Raw genomic sequence first — 26,413 nt, forward strand, 5'->3', positions numbered from 1 at the left:
ACCTGCCTTTGAATATGTTAGCTGCCTGCCTGTGTCTGGTTTCAATGCGAAGTTACTCTTCTGGAACAAACGTGCAGCAAGCAAAGTCTGCGTCCTTGTTCTTTTGCTTTATCGTACATCACGGGACACAGAGCAGCAGTAGTAATTACTATCTGGGTTAACGCCACCTATAGGTGAATGGGCACTGGCACACCCAAAAGAAAAAAAAAAAATTATATATATATATATATATATATATATATATATATATATATATATATATATATATATATATATATATATCTCCCCCTCCTATACAGGAAGTACCTCAGTTTTTTCGCCAGTGTCTGTAAGGTGGTGGTCACTGATGTGATACATCTGCTCTTGGAGCATACTTGGAGGTCTGGACGGTTCTATTAAGAATCATGGACTTCAATCGGATCCATTCGAAAAAGCTGTCAGCCAAAATGGATGGTACCCGAGCCTCATTGGAAGGAGAGAAGATTCGAGGTTTGCCTGTAATGCAGCCTTACGGCGCTGGACCCTGCGTAATGGAACCCTGTGCAGTGTTTGTTCTGACCAAGGTGCTTTCCTGCAGGATGCTATACAGGTTCAGGGGAGTGGACCCCAGATTAAGGGGGGGGACCCAGTCTCTGAAGGTCTTTTATGACAAAGCTCGCCGTGATGGGTGAAGATTGGACTCCTGTTATGTTCAGAGTCATGCATCAGGTATGGCAAGTCTGCATTTGTTTGCAATTTTTTTTTTTTTTTTTTAAAGAGAGTTCTGACTGTCTATTCTCCCGGTGGCCACTGGGAGCAGTGTGCTGTTTAATCATGCTATGTACTCTTACTCATGTGGGCTGCTGTTTCTCCTCCAGCCACTAGAGGGCGCAGGCTCACTCAGTGTGGCCTATTTTTATATAGGCAGGAAGGGCGGCCATGCCATGTGGCAACAGGTTCAGTAGGCATCTGGAGACATAGCAGCAGTCCATGGATACTAACAAAGTGTGAGTACCTACTATGGGAGAACTGTGTGAAGACAAGTCATGATTATATGCTGCATATTTACTGCTTATCCGGGTGGGGGGGGGGGGGCTACAGTTCAGTGGGCTTGGTCTCCACAGGAGAGAATACTGTCCAATAGCTTGGAATTTTTGGCCAGCATGCCTTGCTCTGGATTATCGGACAAACCTGTTGTAGGTTCAATCTGGAAATGCCTCTGCAGGTGTGTATATATATATATATTTCTCTCTCAACCACCAGGGCGGCACATACTCATGCAACTCAGGGGAGGTGTAACACCTGGGACAGTACATACATATTCCAGGTGAAGGATAGTGGCAAGGGGAACTCTGCAGGGGAATCTACTAGATTCCAAGTTCTACAACAGTTTGGCACAGGTGTGTCCGGGACAAGAGTCCCACTGCCAATAAGGGTCGGTTCACACATGGGCAACACGACTTTAGCGCGACTTTGTACCGCGACTTCAACGCGGCTTCAGCGCGACTTTAGCGCGACTTCAGCGCGACTTTGGCAAATTACGAGGCGACTTGAAGTCGCCTCCATGACAGGCGACTTCGCCTGTGGCCAATCACCTCTCTGGGAGGAAGGGGGGGAGGGAGGGGTTTTCTCTGCAAAGTCGCTTGACTTTACAGAGAGATCCGACTTGCAGGCGACTTACATTGAGTTGAATGGGTACAAGTCGCCTACAAGTCGGATAGAAGTAGTACAGGAACCTTTTCTGAAGTCGGAGCGACTTCAGTAGTGTCAATTAAGACGCTCCCATTGCCTACCATGATAATCTAAATGCAAAGCGACTTGGGGCGACTTGGGGCGACTTGAGGGCGTACAAGTCGGATCCCAAGTCGCCCCAGTGTGAACCGACCCTAAGGGTACATGTACTGGTAACACCTTAAGGTCTGGTTCTCCCTTATTTGACTTTTTTTTTTTCCCATTTCGGATTCCGCCACATCTTTTGGGAAGAATCTGTAAGGTGGTAACACGGATATTAGTGTTGTCCGAATTAGCCTAGGGGGCTTGCTACACAGGCATAGCGAGTCTTGCGGGGGTTGCTCCTTTGGACACTCCCAGTCAAGTGGGACCTGATGGTCTTGAGTTCTGTATCTCAGCACTGTTGAGCCCCTGGAAGCCAGCTTCGAGGAACTTCAATTACAGGACTTGAATTTTTTTTTTTTTGCCTGGGGTGAAGCCAGGAAATAATCTCCCACCCACATATTTCTGTGGATGCTATCTTTTTCTTTCTCCAATCGGTAGAGGAAAGGAGTTTGGCCTTAAGTACCGTTAAGGGTCAGAATTCGTCCCTATCCATTTCTTTTCCAGGGGCTTTTTTTTCTCACTCGTTTCATACCTCATACAGCATGTAACAGTCCCACCTGTCAGGCCATTCTTGTGTCCTTGGGACTTGAATTGATCTTGACTGTCCTTGCAAAGGCCACTTTTTAAACCAATTGGGGGATTCTGTTGGTCCTTTTATCTCAGAAGGTGGCTTCTTTGGTTGCTATCACTTCACGAAGTGGATTGTCAGAGTTGGCGGCTCTTTCATGCAAAGAGCCATTCTTGGTCTCGCATCATAAGGTGATGTTGCGTCCTCATCCATTTTTATTGCCTAAAGTGGTTTCTAGTTTTTCACTTGAATCAGGACAGTGTCTTGCCTTTTATTCACCTAATCCACAGTTATTATTTTAGGTACTTGTATAGCGCCGTCAATTTACGCAGCGCTTTACACATACATTCACATCAGTCCCTACCCTCAAGGAGCTTACAATCTAAGGTCCCTAAACTCACATTCATATACTAGGGCCAATTTAGACAGAAGCCAATTAAACCTACCAGCATGTCTTTGGAGTGTGGGAGGAAACCCGGAGTACCCGGAGGAAACCCTCGCAGGCACAGGGAGAACATGCAAACTCCAGGCAGGTAGTGTCGTAGTTGGGATTCGAACCAGCGACCCTTTTTACTGCTAGTGGGAGTATCTTGGGCCATCCATCATTGGGTGTCAGTGGCCCAGATGTACAAGACCACTATTGGTCTTTTGTTTATACATCTACAGGGTTTTTACCAGGTCGATGTCAATCACGAAGAAGATCCTGCCTATGGCCTCAGTGTATTACAAATAGCAGAGTAGGTCCTTCTTTGGTGGCAGTTTTTATGATGGTGTCTTCCTCCCCTCAGGGACATCCCAGATAGTAATTACTATACCTGCTCTGTGTCCCGTGATGTACGATAAAGAAAATAGGATTTTTCCTACAGCTTACCTGTAAAATCCTTTTCTTGGAGTACATCACGGGACACAGAGGAAGAAGAAAAGGAAAAGGATTTTACAGGTAAACTGTAAGAAAAAATCCTATTTTTTCAAAGCATTGAGACCAGAGAATCGGCAGTGCAGCCAGGTACCTAGCATTTTCGGAAGGAGATTATGTATTTCATAGCAGTTAAGCAGGACTTTTATTTCACTACAAAAAAGAGGTTTAAACCTGTTTAAACTGTAAGTTTATTATGCAGAACGTGCATTTATTTGTAAGGTTTCAAAAATCTCTGACCTCTATGTTTTTTATTCTGTTCACTACACTGGATGATGTTGGTGCTACACAAAATAGAGTAAAGCAAGCCTTCTGCATGGATTCAAATATTGCCAGGCCTGAGTACTAACACACGTAGAAAGAAGCCCACAAAAAGGTGTCCTTTTATAACAATCTGAAACACCTACCTGAATCTGCCGTGTGAAGCATCAGCCACCGGATGGCGACGTTGCAGTCACGCAGGCAGTTTAGCAGCTTGGGGATGTTATCCAGGACAAATTCCTCTCTCAGGAAACCCTCCTTCAGGAACTGCTGGACCTGTGGGTGCAGGCGCTCTACGATAGCTGCGTAGCGACATGCCTGATGAAAGCAATAAAAAGAACGACATTAGAGCTAAAAAGGCAAAACTTTCTTTCCTTCATTTTGGATAGAGTAAGGGAGGGTATTAACCTGTCATTTTTTTTTTTTTGTTTTTTTTTTGCGATCTGTGCCCCATTGTGGAGATTTCTCTTCACTTCCTGTCCCATAGCCAAACAGGAAGTGAGGGAAACCCTGGTTGTCACCAGGATCACCGGAACCAGTGTCCCCATTAGAAGATTTTCCCTATAATACTGTCCCAGGAATAGCCCATAAATTTGGGATTTTCTTTTGTTTTGACTCTTGGTGATGATGGTAAAAATAGGACAAATAGAGGTGAAAGTCCTCAACAGGAACACAGACAGAACCAAAAGACCCGACAGGTCAACCCCTCCCCCCTGATTACCCTCATTCTGACTTTTTCTCTACCGGCTTTCCCCCTCCTATTCTATTCTTTTACCCCATGTGATTCGTTGGCGAATCACGATTTCGGTTCTACTTGGTGATATTGGATGGATTGCACCGGTGTCTAAACCAAGCTGTATAATGATAGCAATCGCTTAGAGTAATTATGAGCCATTTCTGATGTATACAATTACTTAAGAAAACCTGACAGGTCTTCTAATCCCTCGCTTGTTTTAAGCTTTTATTTGCTCTTTTTGTTTCCTTCTTTACTAAATTTGGAAAAAAAAAAATGCTCTTAAATATATTTGTATTGCCCATTTTAAGAGGAGAAGCTGGAAGTTGGCTTTTCTTTCCTCATGCCAAATAACCAGCCTGTGTTTACTTCCGTGATCAGCTGCCATTGGATACAGCTGATCACGTGGTAAAGGGCCACTGTGATTGGCCTTTTACCTTGTTCTGTGATCAGCTGACTGAAGAATTCATCGATCACACAGCATGCTGCAGGGGGCAGCATGATCATGGGAGCACGTCTATGGACACCCTCCTGGCAAAGTAAGCCCCCGCTGTAGGCGTCTTTCGATTATAGCGTGAAGTGGTTAAGAGCACTATGAAACTTATCTGCTGCGTCATTCCTCTGCTATTAGCATGAGTCACTTCCGGCACATTTTCCTGACACCAAGAAAAAAAAAATGGTGAGGGGGAGGGGCCTGAGCTCTGTTCCTTTGTGCTGCGTGAAGGGGGGGGGGGGGGCGCTTGTCTCTCTTCCCTCCAATCTGCTCCCAGAGCTCTCCTCACTGAGCTCTGCAGAGTTTAACTTCAGCTCTCCACCCCCTTTTTTTCCCAACTCTCAGACAAGCTTGATAACTCAGCACTTTGTACAGCTGTAGAGGAGAGAACGCTGCAGATATACATGTACAACTTATGCAGGAGGATTTGTTTCATCTCTGTGTATCACTTGAGGCCAGTCACTTTGCTGAGTATATATAAGGGTTTACCAGCCACTTTAAATGTAAGTTTTTGAAATGGACAAAAGCACACATGCTCAAAGAGAAAAAAAATTAAAAATGAAGAAAAATAAAGCATTTGACCCTTTCAAATTGAACAGGCTCTAAAATGAAGACCTTTTAGTCTAGCTCACAAAAGGTATAGAAAAATTTGAACCTTGAAAACCCCTCCTGCAGTCCTACCTGCTCTTTGATATTCGGCAGATCCAAGGTGTAGTTCAGAGCAGTCTTTGCAGCCTTGTACGGCTCCCATGCCTCCATTAGATTTATGGTGATCCCCATATAAATACTGATGACCTGTGCAAAGACATGTTAGATAGCGTTGAAAACAGGAAACGCAGATTTAAAGTGGAGCTAAAATTGGACTGAAACTGAAAATTTGACCAAAAGCTCCTCACATTCTCCCCAAAATCGAGGATCATTAACAAAAAACTAACAAAAAAAAAAAACAAAAAAAAAAAAACAACACACCCTTCAGATTAGGCAGTCCATTCAGACCTGCAACCCCTCTTGCTGTATTTATTCCCCAGCTAATTAAATTGAAAATACTAACAACAACATACAAAGCCATTCACAACTCTGCCCCCAGCTACAGCACCAATCTTGTCTCAAAATATCGCCCAAACCATCCTCTCAGCTCCTCTTAAGACCTCCTGCTCTGAAGCTCCCTTGTCTCCTCCTCCCATGCTTGTCTCTAGGACTTCTCCAGAGCCTCTCCCATCCTCTGGAACGCTCTACCTCAGGCTATCGCCTACTGTAGCTGCCCTTAGGCAATCCCTGAAAACTCAAGTCTTTAGGGAACCCTATCACACCTGAACTTTTATCACTTCCATTTGCTAACCCCCCCCCCCCCCAAGTTATAATCTTTTATACCATTTAACCCATCCCCTATTAAATTGTGAGCTCTTAAGGGCCTTCTTAACCCTCTTGCATATTATTGTATTGTAACTGTGCTGTCTGCCCTCATGTTGTAAAGTGCTGCTGCGCAATCTGTTGGCGCTATTTTAATCCTGTAAAATATTATCATCATCATTATTATTAATAATAATATTTTTAAAACCTTTCCCTTTTGAGCCTGCTAAAGGATTACCAATCTGCATTTGGTCAAACTGAGAATTTGATCGGAGTTCCAAAACTTTAGAGTTGAACTCCAGTGTTACCTTCAGTCTAACACAGTAGTACAGGCTCCTCTCTTGTATTGAAATAGCTTACTCCAATTTCACTGCACACTGAGCTCCTCACAGCATGCATTAAAAGCTACAGCAGATCAGAAAGAGCCCGCCTCATTTTCTGGATGGAGGTTGGCCAGCATCATCTAGCTCTCGAGAAAAAAAAAAAAAAAAAAAAAAAAAAAAAACAAAAAAAAAAAACACACCACAGAGTATTCAGATACTGAGGCTCTAACTTACCCAGTTATCAGGGAAATATTTGTCCACTATTTCCCTCATCTTGGCTTGATGGGTGTGCAGGGTGGACGGGTGGAAGTACAGGATGACGTATAGGATTGCAGCCTGAGTGGCGAGTGCGGTACTGCGGTGTTCAGGCAATGGATAGGCTGAGACCTAACAGAAAACACAGGAATTACTGCATAACAAGGTAGGAAGGAACTTAGACTGTTCATAAAGAAAACCTAGACTTGCAATGGGGTCTTCCATCACCTACAGCTTAAAAGCGAAAAATGACAAGACATCCTAATGACACGGGGTAATGAAACAATATTTAAACCTAAAACAGGTTATATATTGCAGATTATCAGTTTATAGATTTGGTAGCTGCTTAGACAACGCTCACTTACCATATTATATATAAAAGCAGCATTATAATCCTAAAACAAGAAGAGTACTAGGACTATAGTATGCCTATATAGCACAGGGGGAGGCGTTATGTAGTTCTTAATAATAAGGTCCTCTTATTTCATTTGGACCCCCTCCTGCGTCCTTAAAATGAAAAATAGGGCCAAAGCTCTTTTGGCTCTACTTCTCCTGTTGGTTACAGGAGTGCACTTAGTTCTGCTCTCCTGTGACCTGTATTCATCTGACAGCGGGCCAACGTGCAAGGTTGGCTGATGTCACTTAGCTGGTCCAGACTCTGAAGTGATCCCTGCTTTAAAAAGTCATGATCCACCCAGATGCCCGACTGGCAGCTTGCTCAGCCTCTCAGTGCACCGCTGAGAGCCTGAGACATCTGCTCTCCCATCTCCCCCACAGCCCCGAGCTCCAGTGAGCGCTGGAGGGGCAGAGCAGAGAGCCGCTGACTGACAGTGACTTGCTTGGTGAGAACTAAGGTTTTCAGTCTAAAGAGGCAGCGAAGGGACAGATGCGGCATCCACCTAGGAGAGTATAAGTGTCTATGTTTTTCAAATTCCTATACTTCTCTTTTAAATGCTGCATAAAGAGCAAAAAAAAAAAAAAAAAAAAAAAAAAAAAAAAAAGGGGGAACATGTGCAGGGAGAAATGATAATATAATATATAAATATATATACACACACACACACACACACACACAAGGTCTGGTTTAAACCATTTAGTTAAAGGGTTAGTTCAACTTTACCAAAAAACTTCCCATGCAGATAAGGGACGTCTGTAGATAAAAGCAAACTATGCAGCTCTAACATTGAATAATGCCCCTACTTATAGGTGTAGGCCACTTAAATACCTCCTGAAGCCTGACTGAAATACTCCCAGTACATTGCTAGGATGTTGCTAAGTACTCCCAGGACGTTGCTAAGTGAGGCCTAGTCATCACTGCTCACCTCCCCCATCACAGGAGTGAGCTCTCAATAGCGGAGCTCAGAGCTACTGCATCAAAGGAAGAGAAAAGAGCATGTAAAAGGGTTTGAATCAAAGAAAAAAAAAAAAAAAAACTCCTGTGATGGTGGAGGTGAGCAGTAACAAATAGGCTGCACAGTTTGTTTGTTTTTTTATCTACAAACACCCCTTACCTGCATAGGCAGATTTTTGTAAAGATGAACCCTTTAAAATCATATGACACCGGAGTGAAGACAGATTAGAAATGTCAGTTATAAATGAAGAAAACTCTGTCTGCCCTTTTTAGGAAACTGAGATAAACCCAACACAAGATTCAAGTCTACCCAGAAAGTGTAAAATTGGCAGCTGTGGGAAAATAATAGCAGTTCTTTTAATGTGCGATATATAAAATCGGACCCAAGGTGTTCCCCTTACCTGATTATAAATATCATCAGATCTCAGTCTGCCGATCACCATGGTGATGAACGTGTCACTAATGGGCACCCGACTGAAGTAGCTTTCCGGATAATTCAGGGGGCGTTTGGATCCTGGCTGGCTGGAGTAGCCTGTACTACGCAGAAGCTTACATATATCATCCATGTTCGAGTCCACAGAAGATCTGGCAGCACTGAATACACAAAAACAGCGTCATTCACCAAACTGATCACACAGTTAAAGCCTGAAAATTGCACAGATAAAATGACGTAATCCTGAGATTCTGCATAGCATAGAGCCGTCTAACACTGGCTGCTTGATCACAGGAAACAGCAAAGCAATTTCTTCATTAAGGGGTTGCTGCAATTTCATTGTCCAATCAGCAGGCTGGGGCGACTCAGTGACCTAGCTGTATTACTTCATTGCAGTGCTGGAAAATGTGAGGTCACAGATCTGAGTATTCTGTCCATCACTACACTGAAAAGAATTACACAGTTTGGGATAGAGGATACAAAGCTCATGCCTTTACAGAATTAACTGAGGCGCTGGATATTGCGGTATAGTAAAGAGTTCAATATGAGACACAGAATGTGACAATATGAACACTATATTACCAAAAGTATTGGGACACCTAGCTTTACAAGCACATGAACTTTAATGGCGTCTTAGTCCGTAGGGTTTAATATTGAGTTGGCCCACCCTTTGCAGCTGTAACAGCTTCAACTTATCTGGGAAGGCCGTCCACAAGGTTTAAGAGTGTGTCTATGGGAATGTTTGACCATTCTTGCAGAAGAGCATTTGTAAGGTCAGGCATTGATGTGGATGAGAAGGCCTTACTTGCAGTCTCCGCTCTAATTCATCCCAAAGGTATGCTATCGGGTTGAGGTCAGGACGCTGTGCAGGCCGGTCAAGTTCTTCCACCCCATTAATGTCTTTATGGACCTTGCTTTGTGCACTGGTGCGCAGTCATGTTGGAACATAAAGGGGCCATCCCCAAACTGTTCCCACAAAGTTGGGAGCATGAAATTGTCCAAAATGTCTTGCTATGCTGATGCCTTAAGAGTTCCCTTCACTGGAACTAAGGGGCCAAGCCCAACCCCTGAAAAACAACTCCACACCATAATCCCCCCCCCCCCCCCCCACCAAATGATTTGGACCAGTGCACAAAGCAAGGTCCATAAAGACATGGATGAGCGAGAGTTTGGGGTGGAGAAACGTGACTGACCTGCACAACCCGATAGAACACCTTTTGAGATGAATTAGAACAGAGACTGCGAGCCAGGCCTTCTCATCCAACATCCGTGCCTGAGCTCACTAATGCTCTTCTGGAAGAATGGTCAAACATTCCCATAGACACACTCCTAAACCTTGTGGACAGCCTTCCCAGAAGAGTTGAAGCTGTTATAGCTGCAAAGGGTGGGCCAACTCAATATTGAACCCTGCGGACTAAGATTGGGATGCCATTAAAGTTTATGTGCGTGTAAAGGCAGGACACACAAATTTAATAAAAATCCTGACTTGGTTTGCGAGTGTCTTCTCACAAAACGAGCAGGATTCAAGCCTCTGCGGTGTGCAGTACCGCATTTGGCCAGAGGTGCGGGGGCGCTGGTGACACTCGGAGCAGTTCAGAAATACTCCGTTCCCGAGTCTCTCCGGCGCCCTCTGGCCACATGCGGTATTGCATGCAACAGAAGTCAATCTCGCTTTGATATGTGAGTACTTTGGATTACAAGCATTCTCCTGGAATGGATTATGCTCGTAATCCAAGGTTCCACTGCGTATGTGTGTGTGTAATTAAAATATATATATATATATTATATATATATTTTAATTACACACACACATACGCAGTGGAACCTTGGATTACGAGCATAATCCATTCCAGGAGAATGCTTGTAATCCAAAGTACTCACATACACACACAGTTTTCATATTTTTGGCTCTGTATGCCACCAGAATAAAATGAAAACGAAACAATCCAAATGAATTTGAAGTGCGAACATTTACTGTAGCTTTAATTCAAGGGGTTGAACATAAATATCAAGTACAAATTTTAGGAACTGCAACCATTTTTATACACAGTTCCCCCATTTTCAGGGGCTCAAATGTAATTGGACAAATGAATATAGTCATAAATAAAATGTTCATTTTTAATATTTTGTTGAGAATCCTTTACTGGCAATGACTGCCTGAAGTCTGGATCCCATGGACATTACCAAAGACTGGGTTTCCTCCTTTCTGATGCTTTGCCAGGCTCGAACTGCAGCTGTCTTCAGTTGTTTTGTTTGTTGGCGTTTCTGCCTTTAGTTTTGCCTTCAGCAAGTGAAATGCTCAATTGGGTTGAGATCAGGCTTTGCTGCATTTGGCTGAATCTGGGCTGCCAGTATATCTCTAAACACTGCAGAATTCATCAGGCTGTTTCTGTCTTCTGTCACATCATCAATAGAACACCAATGACCCAATGCCACTGGAAGCCATGCATAGCCATGCCATCACACTGCAAGCTCCACCATGTTTTACAGATGACGTTACTTTGGATCATGAGCTGTTCCAAGCCTTCTCCACCCATTTTTTTCCCCGTCATTCTGGTACAGATTAATCTTAGTTTCATCCATCCAAGATTGCTTTTCCAGAACTGGTCTGGCTTTTTTTTTTAGATGGTTTTTGGCAAAGTAATCTGGCTCTTCTATTCTTCAGGCTTATAAATGGTTTGCACCTTGTGGTGAACCCTCTGTATTTGCTCCCGTGAAGTCTTCTCTGGATTGTAGACTTTAACAATGACAAGCCCACCTCCTGGAGAGTGTCCTTCACTTGTCTGGATGTTGTGAATGGGTTTTTCTTTACCATAGAGAGGATCCTGCAATCATCCACCACCGTTGTCTTCTGTGGACATCCAGGCCTTTTTATGTTGCTGAGCCCATCAGTGCGTTCTTTCCTCAGAAAGTACTAAACTGTTGATTTGGCCACTGCTAATGTTGCTGCCATCACTCTGATGGAGATGTTTCCTTTTTGAAACCTTACAATGGCCCGTTTTACTTGCATGGACAGCTCCTTTGAATGCATGATGTAGGTTCACAGCAAAAGATTCCAAATGCAAATACTACACTTAGAATCAACTCCAGACCTTTTACCTGCTTAGATGATGAAGAAATAATGAAGGAGTAGCCCACACCTGGCTATGAAACCGCTTTTGATTCAATTGTCCAATTATGTTTGGTCCCTTGGAAAAAAGTGGGGTGGCTATTCTTAAAGTGGAAGTTCCACTTTTGGGTGGGACTCCTAACCCCCTGACATGCCACATTTGGCATGTCATTTTTTTTGGGGGGAGGGGAGTGGGTACCTAGTTTTGACAGGTACTCAAGCTCCCACTTCTGCTTGGGCCACCTAGGCGACGCAAGCAGAAGTTCTCCTCTCCCCTTCCTCCCTGCAATCTTCTGGGACACGTCGCAGGACCCAGAAGATGGCCCGTCCATTGAGAAGGCGCAGCACGTCTCACGCATGAGTACCTGGCTGTGAAGCTGCAAGCTCTCACAGCCAGGTGCCCACACTTGTGATGCCGGCATGAGAGAGAAACGAGGGACGGGTGAGTGTGTGTTTATTAACAGTCAGCAGCTACACGTTTTGTATCTGCTGACTTTTAATAAACACAAAACAGAGTGGAGCTCTACTTTAAGAGCTGTAATTCCTAAATCCTTCCTCCGATTTGGATGTACATACCCTCAAATTAAACCTGACACTGTGCACTTCCAGCCCATTTCCATTATATAACTATAGCTTGAATATGTTTTGGTAAATACCTAAAAAAAAAAAAAAAAACTAAGATTGTGCCTGTGTCCAAATATATATGGACCTAACTGTAGTGTACATGAGGCAGATGAAGACTTACCTGTATCTGTAGTAAGACACCAGCATCCTCTCCCGCACCTCTCCTTCAATCTTCTGGTCAATTACCAGCAGCATCACCCCATACAGGTACAAAGCTTCACACTATGGATCAGAAAGCAGATAGATCAATCACCAATATCATTTTAAAGTGATATTAAAAGGCAGATTTCTTTTTTTTTTTTTTTTTTTAATAACACACACACACACACACACACACACACACACACACACACACACACACACACACACCTACCTGCTCTGTGTAGTGGTTTTGCACAGGGGAACTCTCAATCCGCCTCCTCTTACTGGGTCCCCCCCACTTGCACTCCTTGCCCCTCCCTCCTGCCCCCAGAGCAAGCAGCTTGCTATGGGGGCACCCAAACATACTTGCTTCTGAGTCGTTGCTCTGCGTGCCCATTCACACACAAAGCCGTGGCTTGTCCCCACCGGCTCACTGGCTGTGGTTGACAGCAGCCAATGTCTCAGTCAATCAGGAGGGAAAGTATCTGAAGAGCTGAGGCTCTCGTGCACATCACTGGATTGCGATGAGGCTGCTGCACACAATAGTTTTTTTTTTTTACCTTCATGCATAGAATGCACGAAAAAAAAAAAACCCTTCAACCTTTACAACCACTTTCAGTACACCTATGTAGATTTAAACTAAGAAAAACACTGCACAGCTAAGCAGGACCTTGTAATGAATATGGTTGTCCCATGTACATATTGCTGCACAGCTTAAAATATTAAGCCACACTGCTATTGTACATTACAGTGTATGTAAACCCAAAATCCATTTTTAGTATGTTTGGCACTATTTCTTACAGTTTTCCGAAGCAAATTTTTATGAATCTGTTGCAACGTTTATTACCTGGACATCCTGCAGTAACAGCACTTACCGTTGTGGGCTGACTACACCAAGGTGCAGTCTCACAATTAGCATCAGTGTTGTCAGCCTGCTATGAACTCCTTAAGATGACCATTCGGGTCTACCAGATAAGGAGTTCAACGGCCAACTAAAAGAGGCGCACACTGCAGGTAAAAAGACTGCTGGTAGCGTTTATGCAGTATGGAAAAAGAATAAAAAAAACTGCGCCAAGATAAAAAATAGAAAATAGAAATTGGGAGGGGTTAATCCCAAAAATGTAATCCCTCGGGACTTGCAATTCTCATGTATGACATCAATACAGAAAAAAAAGTTTGGAAAAATTAGAATCGCGCTAACCATAAAATTGTTACGAAGAATCAAACTAAATGTCCTAAATTATACCCAATGATTGTGAGGAGACATAAATATATCATGGAAATAATGATGGGAATCAAAAAAATTTCCAAAACTATAAAGGTGCATATACAACTTAATCAGTGAAAAACAAAATGAATAAGTCCATAGGTGATCAGTTAAAAAATATTATACATCAATGTGCACAAATTGTATCCATATCTTGTGAAAAAATATAACATTTGAAAAACAGAATCTAGTGAACAAATGAAAAAAAGTCACCAGTGCAAAAAATAAAAATCCATACATTGTGAACAAGCCGTCCTTAACCATGTTAAATGGACTGAAGTGCATATCTACAAAATGCAAAAAGCACTAAAACTGCATAGGTGTGAATCCAGCCTAACAGAGGATCAGGGGTCATGCGTGCAAGGAAACACTGCTTGGCTCCAAAGAACATCAAACACAGTCACAAATGCCAGGCGGCCCCTTCCCAACCGATCAGACCATCACATGAATACCGTGGTGCATAAAAGATATAAACACTCCATAGTGTAAAACCTTTGTAAGAAACAAGTGTCAGAAAAAGGTTTAGTCTTTAAGTGGTTAAACTTCCCTCATTTACAGACCGACAGTTCATTCCTTTCAACCTTATATTTATTCACAAGATATGGACTTCTAATTTGTGCACATTGATGTATAATATTTTTTAACTGATCACCTATGGACTTATTAATTTTGTTTTTCACTGATTAAGTTGTATATGCACCTTATAGTTTGGGAAATTTTTTTGATTCCCATCATTATTATTTCCATGATATATTTATGTCTCCTCACAATCATTGGGTATATTTAGGACATTAGTTTGATTCTTGGTCAGAATTTTATGGTTAGCGCGATTCTAATTTTTACATAGTGTGTATGCAGTGCCTTAAGCTAGGTACACCCGGGCGAAAAATTGTCAGAAAAACAGACGGTTCGGCAATTACTGGCTGACTTTTAGCCAGTGTGTACAGCGGCTTGTTTGACAGAAACCGGTCTCTCAACCTGCTTTTATTGAACAAGCATGCTGGAAAACCAGTATCTGATCCGCATTCGCAGCCAATGGGGGGATGGGAAGGAGTCCCACTGTCAGAACACAATATCCCAGCAGGGAGACCGCCACACCAACATGCCGGTCTGCAAGTTATTTTTCGTTCATCCTGCTGGGTTGAATGGAAAAAGAAAACATCCCCAGCATTAGATTTGTCAGCCCACAACAGGAAATGTTGTTACTGAAAAAAATCTATAAATAAAAACAAAAAAAAAAAAAACTTTGCAATAGAGTCACAAAAAATGAATTACTAAAACTGTAAACCCTGAGGCATAATGCAAAACCTGAAACAATGAAATTCCTATTGTAGGGGGGCGTCTAAAATGTTACTTGTATCTTAGAGCAGGTTTTTAAATCCGGGAAACAATTATAAAAGCAGCAAATGACATTGCTGAGGGCATACCGTACACCGATGGATGTACCAAACGATTTCAGGTTGACATACCACATTGAAATTTTCCACATTTTTAGAAAGCTATAGTGGCTGGAGACTGGAAACATAATTCTGAATAACAATTAATTACAAAATATCTTGTGCATCAATTTCATAGGCTATATAAGTTTTGTTCTCATTCAATAATTTTATTAGATAGGAAGTTTATTGCAGCAAGAAATACAGAATTCATGAATAAAAGAGATAGTGCCTCCACGCAGGGAGGATCACAGAGTGGTGGTTATGAGGTATAGTAAGTAGCAGTACATGGACTATAAAATATTACTATTAACATTGATTATTAATATTTAAGTGTTACTAAACCCACAACAGTAAAATCAGTCTGTATATGCAGTATAACATGCTTGTTATACTCACCGAGGAACTTAAGGGGTTAATCCTTTGCATTTTGTAAAAAGGCTGTTTGATCCTGTATGCACAGATCCTCCCCTCCTGCACTGTCTATCTGGGGAAGGCCCACTAACACAGGCGGAGTGGCGGAGTAGCCGACCTGCACGTGCTCAGTTGTGCCTTTTTTTTTTAATTCTATATTTTATTTTTTCAAAAATTTTTATACATATAAAACATTTTAGTTGCTTGTGTATCACAGAGTATACCTTAACACACATTAATTCTATTTTCAGTAAATATATATGACTTATTATCGAACAGACAAAACAAGAGAGAAAAAAAAAAAAAAAAAAAAAAATGGAAGGGGAAAAGTATTTCCCTCCTCTCTCTAATATTTCCATTCAGGTATATATTTTTTTCCCCTCTCCACTTCTCACTTATACACAGATACTATTTACGAGGGAGAGGGGGAGGGAGAGGGAGAGGGAGAGGGAGAGAGAGAGAGAGAGAGAGAGAGAGAGAGAGAAAAAAAAAAAAAGGACTTTTCTACAAGGATAATTAAATTCTCTTACACTCTCTTCTGTCACATGATATTGACATCACACATGTGGGTGTGTATACAGGCTGTAGTGGAAATCTCCTCCTCCCTGAACGCTCAGCACTGAAGAAACTGTGCAGTTCATGTAACTGTGGTAAACAGATCATCCAGGAAAGGTATATAGTGGGAATATTTTTATATAAAAAGAAGATTTATAAGCTGTGGGCACTGTGGGGGGGGTGAACTATTTTCATATTACTGGGTTTAGTAACACTTTAACATCAAGATTCCAAATCAGTGTAGCCAACAGAAAATCTCTCAGCAGCATATCCTCCATATTTTTAAGGCATCGCAGTCAAAAAGGTCTAAAGCCAGCCATAGATGGAGCGATTTTCTTTCCTGCAACCACAACCATGAGTTGCAGGGAAAAAAAAAAAAAAAAAAAAAGGGAAGAAGAGAAAATCGCTCGCATCCACCATCAACATAGTCAGTTTGTATAAAGGGTATCCCTCCTGTGGAGCCATTGTGTTTCCTCCCCGCCCGCCTGGAGAACACAATGGCTCCACAGGAGGGATACCCCCATCAACACGGACTACATTGATGGGGTATGTGAGCGATTTTCTTTCCTGCAATCCGTGGTTGAGGTTGTCTGGTTGCAAGAGAGCAATGTGCAGGTGTCTTCCAAGATGAAGGAATCATCCGTTTAGCTATATTTGTTTTGTTGAAGAGCTCTTCTTTTGTATTTGTAATCAAGTTAGCATTAAGCAAATTAAGCAAATTAATGTAATAAGATGATTCCTAAAAATCTACCTATAATCAACCTATAGCACAGACTTCAACATGCGATAACCTAAAGGGGTTGTAAACCCTTGCGTTTTTTCATAGGATGCATGAAGATGAAAAAACTTCTGGCAGTCACTGGCCCCCCAGACCCCCCCGTTTTACTTATCTGAGCCACTTATTTCCCTCGGTGGGGACGCGCTGTCCTCTGCACGGAGTCCCGGCTCTTGATTGGATTGATTGATAGCAGCGCAGCCATTGGCTCCCGCTGCTGTCAATCAAATCCAATGACGCGCACGCTGTGGGGCAGGGCCGGGTCTGGCATTCGCGTCTATGGACGCCGAATGCTAGACTCGGGAGCGCGCTCCTCCTAGGGGGTTATCTGATGTGGGAAGGAGCCGCAAGAGCCACTGGGGGACCCCAGAAGAGGACGATCGGGGCTCCACAGTGGAGGCAAGCGTGACATGTATGTTATTTTAAATAAAAAAAAAAAAAACGAAGGCTTACAATCACTTAAGCCTGCTATAACAGGATCTCTATTTACTCACTAAGAGTTGCTTCCCATCTTCATTGAGAAGGACAGTTTCTAGAGTTTGCTGGATATAAATTCCTTCATTAAGGTCATCCAAATACCTGAAACAAGAATATACATTTACTTACAAATAAAAAAACATTACATTTTAGGTAATGGATATACCATTTACGAATAATAGAAGGATGAGAAAAGGTGCATGGTGATTGGCCTAGAACTGTCACATGGAGCGAGTCATGTGCTTCTCCATAAACAGAAGTATCAGGTATTTTTCTTTTCAGTCCTGGCAGCTGAAAGGGGTGGTGGGGAGCAGAGGAAAGCTAGTATGTGCTAGGAAGGGGGTTAAAGCAAACATGGTGATTTGTCCTGCATGTGCAAAGCACAGGTTAGCTGTTCAGGACACCTTTAGTGAAGTTATCCCTTTATTAAAAGGTATTTAAATAATAACTCATCTCCGAGTGCCCCCATAGCGTGCTTGCTCCCGAGTCTCATCTGTGTGTCTATAAGACACACAGAACAGGGCTCAGCCCTGCCCTCCCCCTCCCTCCTCACTGGCTGTGATTGACAGCAGTGGGAGCCAATAGCTCCAGCTGCTGTCTCTCAGCCAATGAGAAGGCAGATACCCAGGAGATACCCAGGATACCCATTAGTATTGCCCCAGAAGTAGTCCTTTTGTTGACGAAACGGATCGGGCTGAGTTGTTTGTTCCTGCCAGCTCACATTTTTACATGTTTGTATGCTCTGTAGTGGCCACCTTTTTACCATGCAATGCTGTTTTTACTATGGATATGTGTAAGAGCAATATTTTATATTAAATGCAACCCCTAAGAGGTTTTACACTATCTAGCATTTTAGGTTTTATTTGGATCTGGCTGCATGATCGTTGTTTGGTTGGAGTCACCCAGATACTCTGGAACTGATCCTGACGTGGCTCCTTTACATATCCCCTACTGATGACCGAGATATATACATCAAGCCTGTTTGACCCTTCGTAATAAAGGGTCCAGGCTCTCCAACAAGAGTCCAACTTATTTTGGTGGTGGCGGCATGTTCACTGAAGGGATCGGATGCATCTTATCCACAATTGAATCACAGAGTTTGCCATTTGACCCTTAAGGTCCATCTGAGAGACTAAATCTTTTTTTAGACTATTCATTTGTACTTTTTTCAATAATTTTTTTTAATATCAAACACTTTAGCGCGACACACTTTTATTTTGTTTCTTGTTTTTGTGGCAATATCTCACATTTGTGGTGCTGCTTTTCTTCACACTGAATAATCTTTCACAAGCGCAGTATTATTTTTGTATTAATTAGGTATTAGGGGGACATGCGGGGGGAGCCGAATACTAAAGTTTTTTTGTTTTTTTTTTTTAATCTTCAGAAATAGCGTGCATGAAGGTAAAACACCTTCAGCCTTTAGAACCACTTTAGTTTCATGGCCTCCCTGAATGGAGTCCTCCGGGCATAATACAAGGACATTCAAAAAGAATGGTGCAAAAGTAAAGCTAATTTATTTATAAACAGAATGAACCCAACAACTGTATTAACATGAAAAGTTTTACCTCTGCACTACAAACCTTCGATGTGAGCCCTGTTGGTGACACAACAGATGACTGCCATTTACCATTGTTGTCACTCTTGCTACAAATTTTTGGACACGATTACAGAATGGCTTATGTTACAGATGGAGGAAGAGCTGCCCAACCTAGTCTTTCAGCAGGATGGTGCTCCTCTCCATGTCCACTTGGATGTTTGCCAATACCTGAACGATACCCGTACATAGTGATGGCGAACCTTGGCACCCCAGATGGTTTGGAACTAAATTTCCCTTAATGCTCAACTACACTGCAGAGTGCATGAACATCATGGGAAATGTAGTTCCAAAACATCTGGGGGGGGCCAAGGTGCGCCATCACTGCCCTAACAAAACGTTGGAACAGCGGTGCAGGAAAGAACAATTCACCAACGTAGCTCTGGACTCTGCGATTGCCAGACCTGACACCCTGCAAATTCTTTAGTTGGGGGTACTCCAAGGACTTGATGTATGTTCCCCCCCATGCCACAGGATCTGAATGACCCGAGATGACGCATCACAGAAGCAATGGAGTCAACATCCCAGGACATGCTGGCACAAGTCTGGACAGAACTGGAGTATCGTCTCGACATCTGCCGTGACACCAACGGGGCTCACGTCGAACATTTGTACTGCAGAGGTAAAACCTGGACAGCGATTATGTCTTTTCAGGTTAATACAGTTGTGTTGAGGGTCATTCCGTTAGAAATATATCAGCTTTACTTTTGCACCATTCTTTTTGAATCACACTGTACTTACCTTCCTTCCCAAACCAGCAATCTTTCCTACTCACTTTATTCTTCACACAAACATAAAAAGTAGGTGGCCAGGGCCTAGTGAGAGGAAAGCTTGCTGAATCAGAAAGAAATCCCAGGCTGGCTGCTCTCAGTGCAATGAGGGAATTTATTGAAGAAGAACAACTTCACTAAAGGTGAAGTTGTCCTTTAGACCCTTTTCACACTGAGGCGCTTTACATGCACTATAGCGCTAAAAATAGCGCCTCTCTATTCACTCCAATGTGAAAGCCCTAGTGCTTTCACACTGGAGCGGTGCGCTGGCAGGACGTAAAAAAAAAAAAAAAGTCCTGCAAGCATCTTTGAGGCGCTTTAGGACGCCACTCCTAACGCACCCCTGTCCATTGAAATCAATGCTTTGCGGGCGCTTTTAACCTTTTTTTGGCTGTTAGTGGGGGTTAAAAGCGCCCTGCTACCAGCCGAAAAGCGATGCGAAAACGATGGTAAAGCGCCGCTAAAAATAGCAGGGCTTTACTGCCGACATCCGGGCGCTGCTCAGTGTGAAAGTGCCCTAAAATATAATAATGACTGATGCTGTACCTATTTAAATCCAAAATGTACTTGTGAACACTCTCAAAGGCCAAATAGAATCTTGAAAGGATTTCTATGTTGTTCTCTCGAAACTCCTCATCCAGGTCCTGAAGTTCCAGTTTGGCTTCCAGTTTCCCCTCAAAATTCTCAGGTCCCTGTGAAAAAAAAAAAAAAAAAAAAATCAAATCTATTACTCTATTACTGCTGGGATAAAATGGAGAAAATACAACCATAACACAAATGACATTGGGGATGTTTATATGAAGTAACAAGCATGTTCCCCCACTATGGGCTATATGCAAATCACTATCCCGCCACAATCTATTTACATATATTAAAAAAAATTCAGAGGAAGACAGACAGCAATAAAAACGTGACAGGGGTTCTAACCCTTCTTCACTCTATCCAGAACTTTAAAAAAAATGGTCTGGCATGAGGTACAGTATACTTTAAAGCTGAATTCCAAGCAAACAGCCAAAAATATAAAAAAAAAAAAAATAATCAGAAATATATAACTTTGCATTCTGTTCATCCAGTCCTGAGGTTTACAATTTCTCCGTTACTCTGCTCTCTCCTCCCCCTATCAACATGATCGTTGCATTGTTGATAGGTTCCTTGTGCTGCTTCTCCCACAATCTGCACTCTGCTGTACAACGGCTGCAAGAGGATTACACCAGGTCTAATTCAGGTATTTACAGTGCATATATATGCGATTGTTAACCCAATCTGCTAATTTTACATAATCCTCTGTCTCGTTATGCTAGGCTCTCCTATCTGCGTTTTATTAAAAAAAATGCTGTTTATATCGGTTTTCGGAGCGCCAATCAACGTTCACGTGACCCGCTGCCTCTCTGCTCTCCCCGTCTGACAGCTGCAGCAGGCGGGACCGAGATTCACCTGCCGACATCAGCCGGGATGAGGAGAGGAGAGAGCCGGCCGGTCACGTGAGCGCTTTGAATTTATTTTTTTATATAAAACACAGAGACAAGAGAACCTAGCATAACGAGACACAGAAGATTATATAAGATTTTCAAAGTTATTTCAGCAGCAGGAGGGTAAGGGGTGGGCACTGACACAGGAGCTGACAGGCAGAGAGGGGAGGGGTGAGCGGGACAGAGGAGAGCTGCAGATAGCAGCGGATGATGGAGGCACGTAAACTGACCACAGTGTCAGGGCTCAGCAGCCATGATAAACCGTAGTCAGTTTACAGAAGGGAGGGCAGAAACTGGCAAGATCAGCCAGGTATTACAGGTGATAGAAGGGGGCCAAATAACACAGCACAAGCACTGTGCTGTATAACATGCTTTAAAAGGAACAAGATTTTTTTTGTTTTTTTAGGGTAACAAACACTTTAAAGTGGTGTTCCACCCCAAAAAAAACTACATGAAAAATCCTAAAAAAAAAAAAATACAAAAAAAAAGTACTAGTTACTTACCGGTAACTGTCTTTCTGGGAAATCTTCCAGGACGGCACACCTGAGAGATGAGAGGCTCCTCCCCACAGGAAACACAATCAATCAACAGCTGTTTTAAGTCCACACCCTTCCCCCTGATCCTCAGTTTGTAGAGAAGTAACTCCTGAACCTGGTTCACAAGGGAAATCATTCCTCATAGGCACTCACCTTCTAGTGTTCTAAAATTTTCCCTCCTCCAACGGGTGGGAAGTAGGCCTGCCGTCCTGGAAGATTTCCCAGAAAGACAGTTACCGGTAAGTAACTAGTACTTTTCTCAAGTCATCTTCCAGGACGGCACACCTGAGAGGATAATCAAGTACCTCAGGCCTACCTTAGGGTGGGACCACTGCAAGACTCTTGGCGAACCTCGGTTCTGCAGTAAGCTTTACCTTTACTCCATATGCTTGATGAAGGTATCTTAGCTGGATCATGCGGCTGATCTGCCGGTCTACTCCACCGGTGTCCCTGCCTTCTCTGTTTCGGATGCAGGATCTAGGTGGAGTGGGCTCTTAAAGATGGAATCAGAAAACATGTTAAACTTGTAGGTTATCAATGTTGCCTGTCACACATCTACCAACAATGGCCTATTCTGCCTATAGGTGCTGTTTAGAACCACTAAAAAGATTAATCGGAGACCTGTGTTGTAAGACAAGGACACTACATTGATCCATAAGGGGGCCTGTCTTAACACAACCCTGTCCAGGGAAATAAAACTGGCAAAAAAGGGGGGCCCCTGACAGACAACCCCTTTTTGTTCATTTTTATCTTTATGTCAGCAAAGACTGAAGGGAAACCTACTTAAGGGAAATAGATTAACAAAAACTTAATCCCTGGGTTTAAGGCATTCCCAATCTATAGTTTTACTTAAGCCTGAGAGCCTACTCAGGAGATTAACATCTATAGCAGGAGAAGAACACTCATATTGCTACATCTAGTTTTGCTAGAAGGGCAAAATGAAGGCCATGCACCGAGCTGTAACCTATTTGGTCAGGTATACAGGTTTATACTTCATCTTCAGGCCATAAAACTCCTCTGAACCGAACTTCCTAAGTTCTTATTAAACAGGGCGATTCATTATCGCCTTCCTCCAGTGACCCATAACTCTACTGGGCTTCAACCCTAGGAAATGGCTCTGGCATCCCTGAATGTAAGGGGTCGAGGCTTTCTGACATGTGACATCTGCACCAGAACTCCTGGCCCTTTCACGGAAGAGAAGGCTGAAATACAAAAAGGTGATACATGTATTGATATCACAAATAAAAAAAAATCATAGATTGTGGACATAGCACAATAGATTTAGACAGAAAGGACACAAGCATAGACATCAATGTTGTGTATCTGAGTGTGACTAGCTAAACCAAAATATCAAATATGGGAAGAGACCCAAATCTGAACCTCACAGTCTGGTTTTCTGATGTGCGGCCAATATGTAAGCATTAAGACACAAACACACCCTAAATGCTGCGCATTTCTGAAGTGCAGCTAGCTAGGTCATAACTGGTAAATACAGAAAGGACGGGAACCCCCTTTTACAGTGGTGTTTTACTGATGTACAGCAAAACAAGGCTATAAAGAGAAGACAGAAAGAACCAAACTTCTATGTTGCGTATTTATGACGAACCACCAAGTACAGTTATAAGACAATCCTTCCTGTTATGCAGTTCTGTAGTGTAGTTACATAGAACCAACAGAGAAAGAACACAAGCAACCTACAGCATTGTGTTTTTCTGAAGTGCCATGAGGTAAGGCAATATGAAACAGAAAGCACCAACAAGCTTCAATGTTGAGTACTTCTGCTGTGCAGCAACATAAAAACAAACAAACAACAGACAGCCTTTACAGCTGCGATCTTTCTGGTCTACTGCAAAATAAGGCAATAACTCCACAATGAGTATTCCTGCAGCATTGCAAAACCTGAACCAGAAGGGACAGATAAGCTTAGGGTTCCCACACCCGTGCGACCCAACCTGCCACTTGGGACTGCAAGACGCATGAGAAGTCATACTATGGCTTCCAAAGGGTATCATTCATGACTGTGCGACTCCAGGTCGCAGCGTATCCAGCAGTCCCTGCTTACGGAATCACAGACCTCAAGATTACACAGGTCGCAGGAAAAGCAGTTTTCGGGTCGAACAAACAAGGGGTCCCCATGCTGTGGCTCCCTGGAGGAGTGCAGCCAACAACCCCCTACTGTGTATACCTAAGAAACAGCAAGGAAGATCAAGGAGAAACACCACTTACTGCTGTGCCTTTCTGATATACGGACGATAAGTCAGTAAATATAGGACATACAGGACACAAACAATGTTCAATCTTTGTGTATGTCTGATGTGTAGCATATACCAATACTGAGCAGAGATGTCATTACCCTCAATGTGTCTCCCTGCTGAGCAGCAAAAACAAATCAGAAAAAGACAAACAACCTTCACTGTTGTGTCCTTTCTGATATGCAGCCAATAAGGCAGTAAACCTTCAAATTTGTATGTGTCTGATGTGCAACAACAATCTTGAATAGAGATAGCACATCCATATTCAAGTGATTTGGCATGTGACTCAACATGTCAAATCGCATGCCTAAAATTGGCAGCCATTGCCGTTAATAGCACTGTCTGAATCAGCCCGGGCCACTTTGTGGTGCTGCACTGATTACCAATGGCAGTATGTGTACTACCCATGGCACAGGTTCAATTTGTATTTTCCAACAAAATCAGGACCATCCATCTTCACTGCTACCTTTCTGATAAGCAACCAATAAGGCAGTAATACAGGACCCACAGACAAACATCAATCGTGTATATCTCTAATGTGCAACAATCTAACAATTCTGAATAGAGATAGCACATCCATATTGAAGCGATTTGGCATGCGACTCACATGTCAAATCGCATGCCCAAAATCGGCAGCTATTGCCGGTAATAGCACTGTCTGAATCAGCACGACGCCACCTTGTGGTGCTGTACCGATTACCAAAGGCAGTATATGTACTACCCCTGCCATCAATCTTTCCTGCTGCCTTTCTGACAAGCAACCAATAAGGCAGTAATACAGGACACAAAAACCCCACAGACAGACCCCAATCTTGTGTAGGTCTGATGTGCAGCAATATAACAATTATGAACAATTATGGTTTTGTTTCTGGCGTGCGGCACAAAACCAGAAAGTACAGACCACCTTCCCTGTTGTATTTTCTGATCTGTAGCCAAACAAAGCAGTACCTTTAGGATATAAAGGACACCCAACAAGCTTCAGCAGAGATGTCACAAATCTCAATGTGTACTTTAGTTGTGCCACCAAACACCCCAGCAAGGACAAACCTTCACTACTGAGGTCTACTGGTGAGCAGCCAAGAAGGAGTCATGGTGTATCCCTTTATGAAATAACCAAACAGGAGCAAATTATTTCATAGGCATAGCCTGGGTTGTAGATACTAATTCTTCACCACCAGTGAAGGAACCAATCCTAAAATGGTTGGACAACTTACTATAGTAGCTGTTGTCCTACCTTACCTCCGTAGATTGAGCAAACGCTAGCCAGCTCATAAACGGGTGGGGCTGATCAGTAACTAAAGTCTCAATGAGCCCAGCCCTAGAGACCAATATAAGACCTCTAAAAAGGGTGGTTACCAATTTAGCCTGGAGGTAAATAGCCACCTGCAGCCCTTAAAGAAGCAATCATATAGCCATCTAGCTCTTGCATATGTTTGCACAGAAAATCCTTAATCAAAGGATATAGGAAAAACGATTTATGGTAAATCGCTTTTAGATCTGTCACTGAGTGGACTGTAGCCCAAACCAACAAAAAGGTTTTTCTTACCCCCTGCATTAAAATATAACCACAATGTAAGAGTGGAGTGGGAGGTTGGAGCTTATGAAAAGTTACCCATAGCAAGCAACCCCCAAAAGGAGGATCTGTCACAAGGGAACCCCTACTGTGCCACACAGAAGCTTGGTCCCTGCCACATTGTTGAAAGCTAGGTCAGCTTTTAAGCATCTTGGAGCAACTTTAAGCAGATTCCTAGCAGCTGGGCTAATAGGGCCAGATAACCTAGTGCACCTGCTGAGCAAGGGAGTTTACTCCTGAATCCTTCAACCATTGCACCATTAATAACTTGTTCAGTGGTATACCTGGCCAGTAAGGAACTCTTTGTTCTACCAGGTCACCCTCTTTGCTGTATTCACCCCTACTAATGTACCACAACCGGGTATGTAGGGAGAGGCTGGCAACCTACTGTTGTGATAACCACAGTGTCTCTGCTATAAGAGGAAGCCATGGCTGGTGGTTTTTAGCAGTAGCTTCTGGGCTATTTTGTTATGGAGACCCCAGGTCCTGCACTGCACCACTCAGTAAATACAGGTGGAAGGGGAAAAAATGCCTTACCTACCTCTTTCCCATCTGAGGTGGTTTAGGCACACTCGCTCCTCTGCACCACTTGTCCACCATACAGCATCTCTGATGTAGGAGGGAGCTGTGGCTGGTGTCTTTAGCAAAAGCTTCTGGGCTATTTGAATCCAGACCCCAGGGGAGATTATCTCAAATGCCCAGAAACCATCTGGCTGGGATTGGGGATTTTTGACTCACCGTTGTCGTCTTCCCCTTTTGCCACAGCCACCGGGCTTGCTTTTCCATCCTTCTGGTCCACACGCAAGGAGGATAGCCCCCCCCACAACTGCTGTCCCTTTTAGGGAGCTGCAAGGTTAGGTTGTGTCCTGCACTGTCCAGTCAGTATATACACATGGGGGGGGGGGGGGGCAATGCCGTACGTT

At 43.1% G+C, this 26,413-nt stretch overlaps 1 protein-coding gene across 1 annotated transcript in view; it reads right to left on the bottom strand.

Annotated features, from left to right (window-relative positions):
• The window catches only part of WASHC5 (WASH complex subunit 5), a 112,736-nt gene that overhangs the window by 75,921 nt on the left and 10,402 nt on the right, over nt 1-26,413 (bottom strand). Inside the window, exons 3-9 of the mRNA XM_073632233.1 lie at nt 20,207-20,352; nt 17,314-17,398; nt 12,353-12,453; nt 8,467-8,659; nt 6,694-6,846; nt 5,468-5,581; nt 3,707-3,878 (exon numbers count right to left, since the gene is read on the bottom strand). Coding sequence (XP_073488334.1) covers nt 3,707-3,878; nt 5,468-5,581; nt 6,694-6,846; nt 8,467-8,659; nt 12,353-12,453; nt 17,314-17,398; nt 20,207-20,352 — 964 coding nt within the window. The remainder of the gene's footprint in view (nt 1-3,706; nt 3,879-5,467; nt 5,582-6,693; nt 6,847-8,466; nt 8,660-12,352; nt 12,454-17,313; nt 17,399-20,206; nt 20,353-26,413) is intronic.

Source organism: Aquarana catesbeiana, linkage group LG05 (genome assembly GCF_042186555.1).
Source record: "Aquarana catesbeiana isolate 2022-GZ linkage group LG05, ASM4218655v1, whole genome shotgun sequence".
In the NCBI taxonomy this organism is placed as follows: domain Eukaryota; kingdom Metazoa; phylum Chordata; class Amphibia; order Anura; family Ranidae; genus Aquarana; species Aquarana catesbeiana.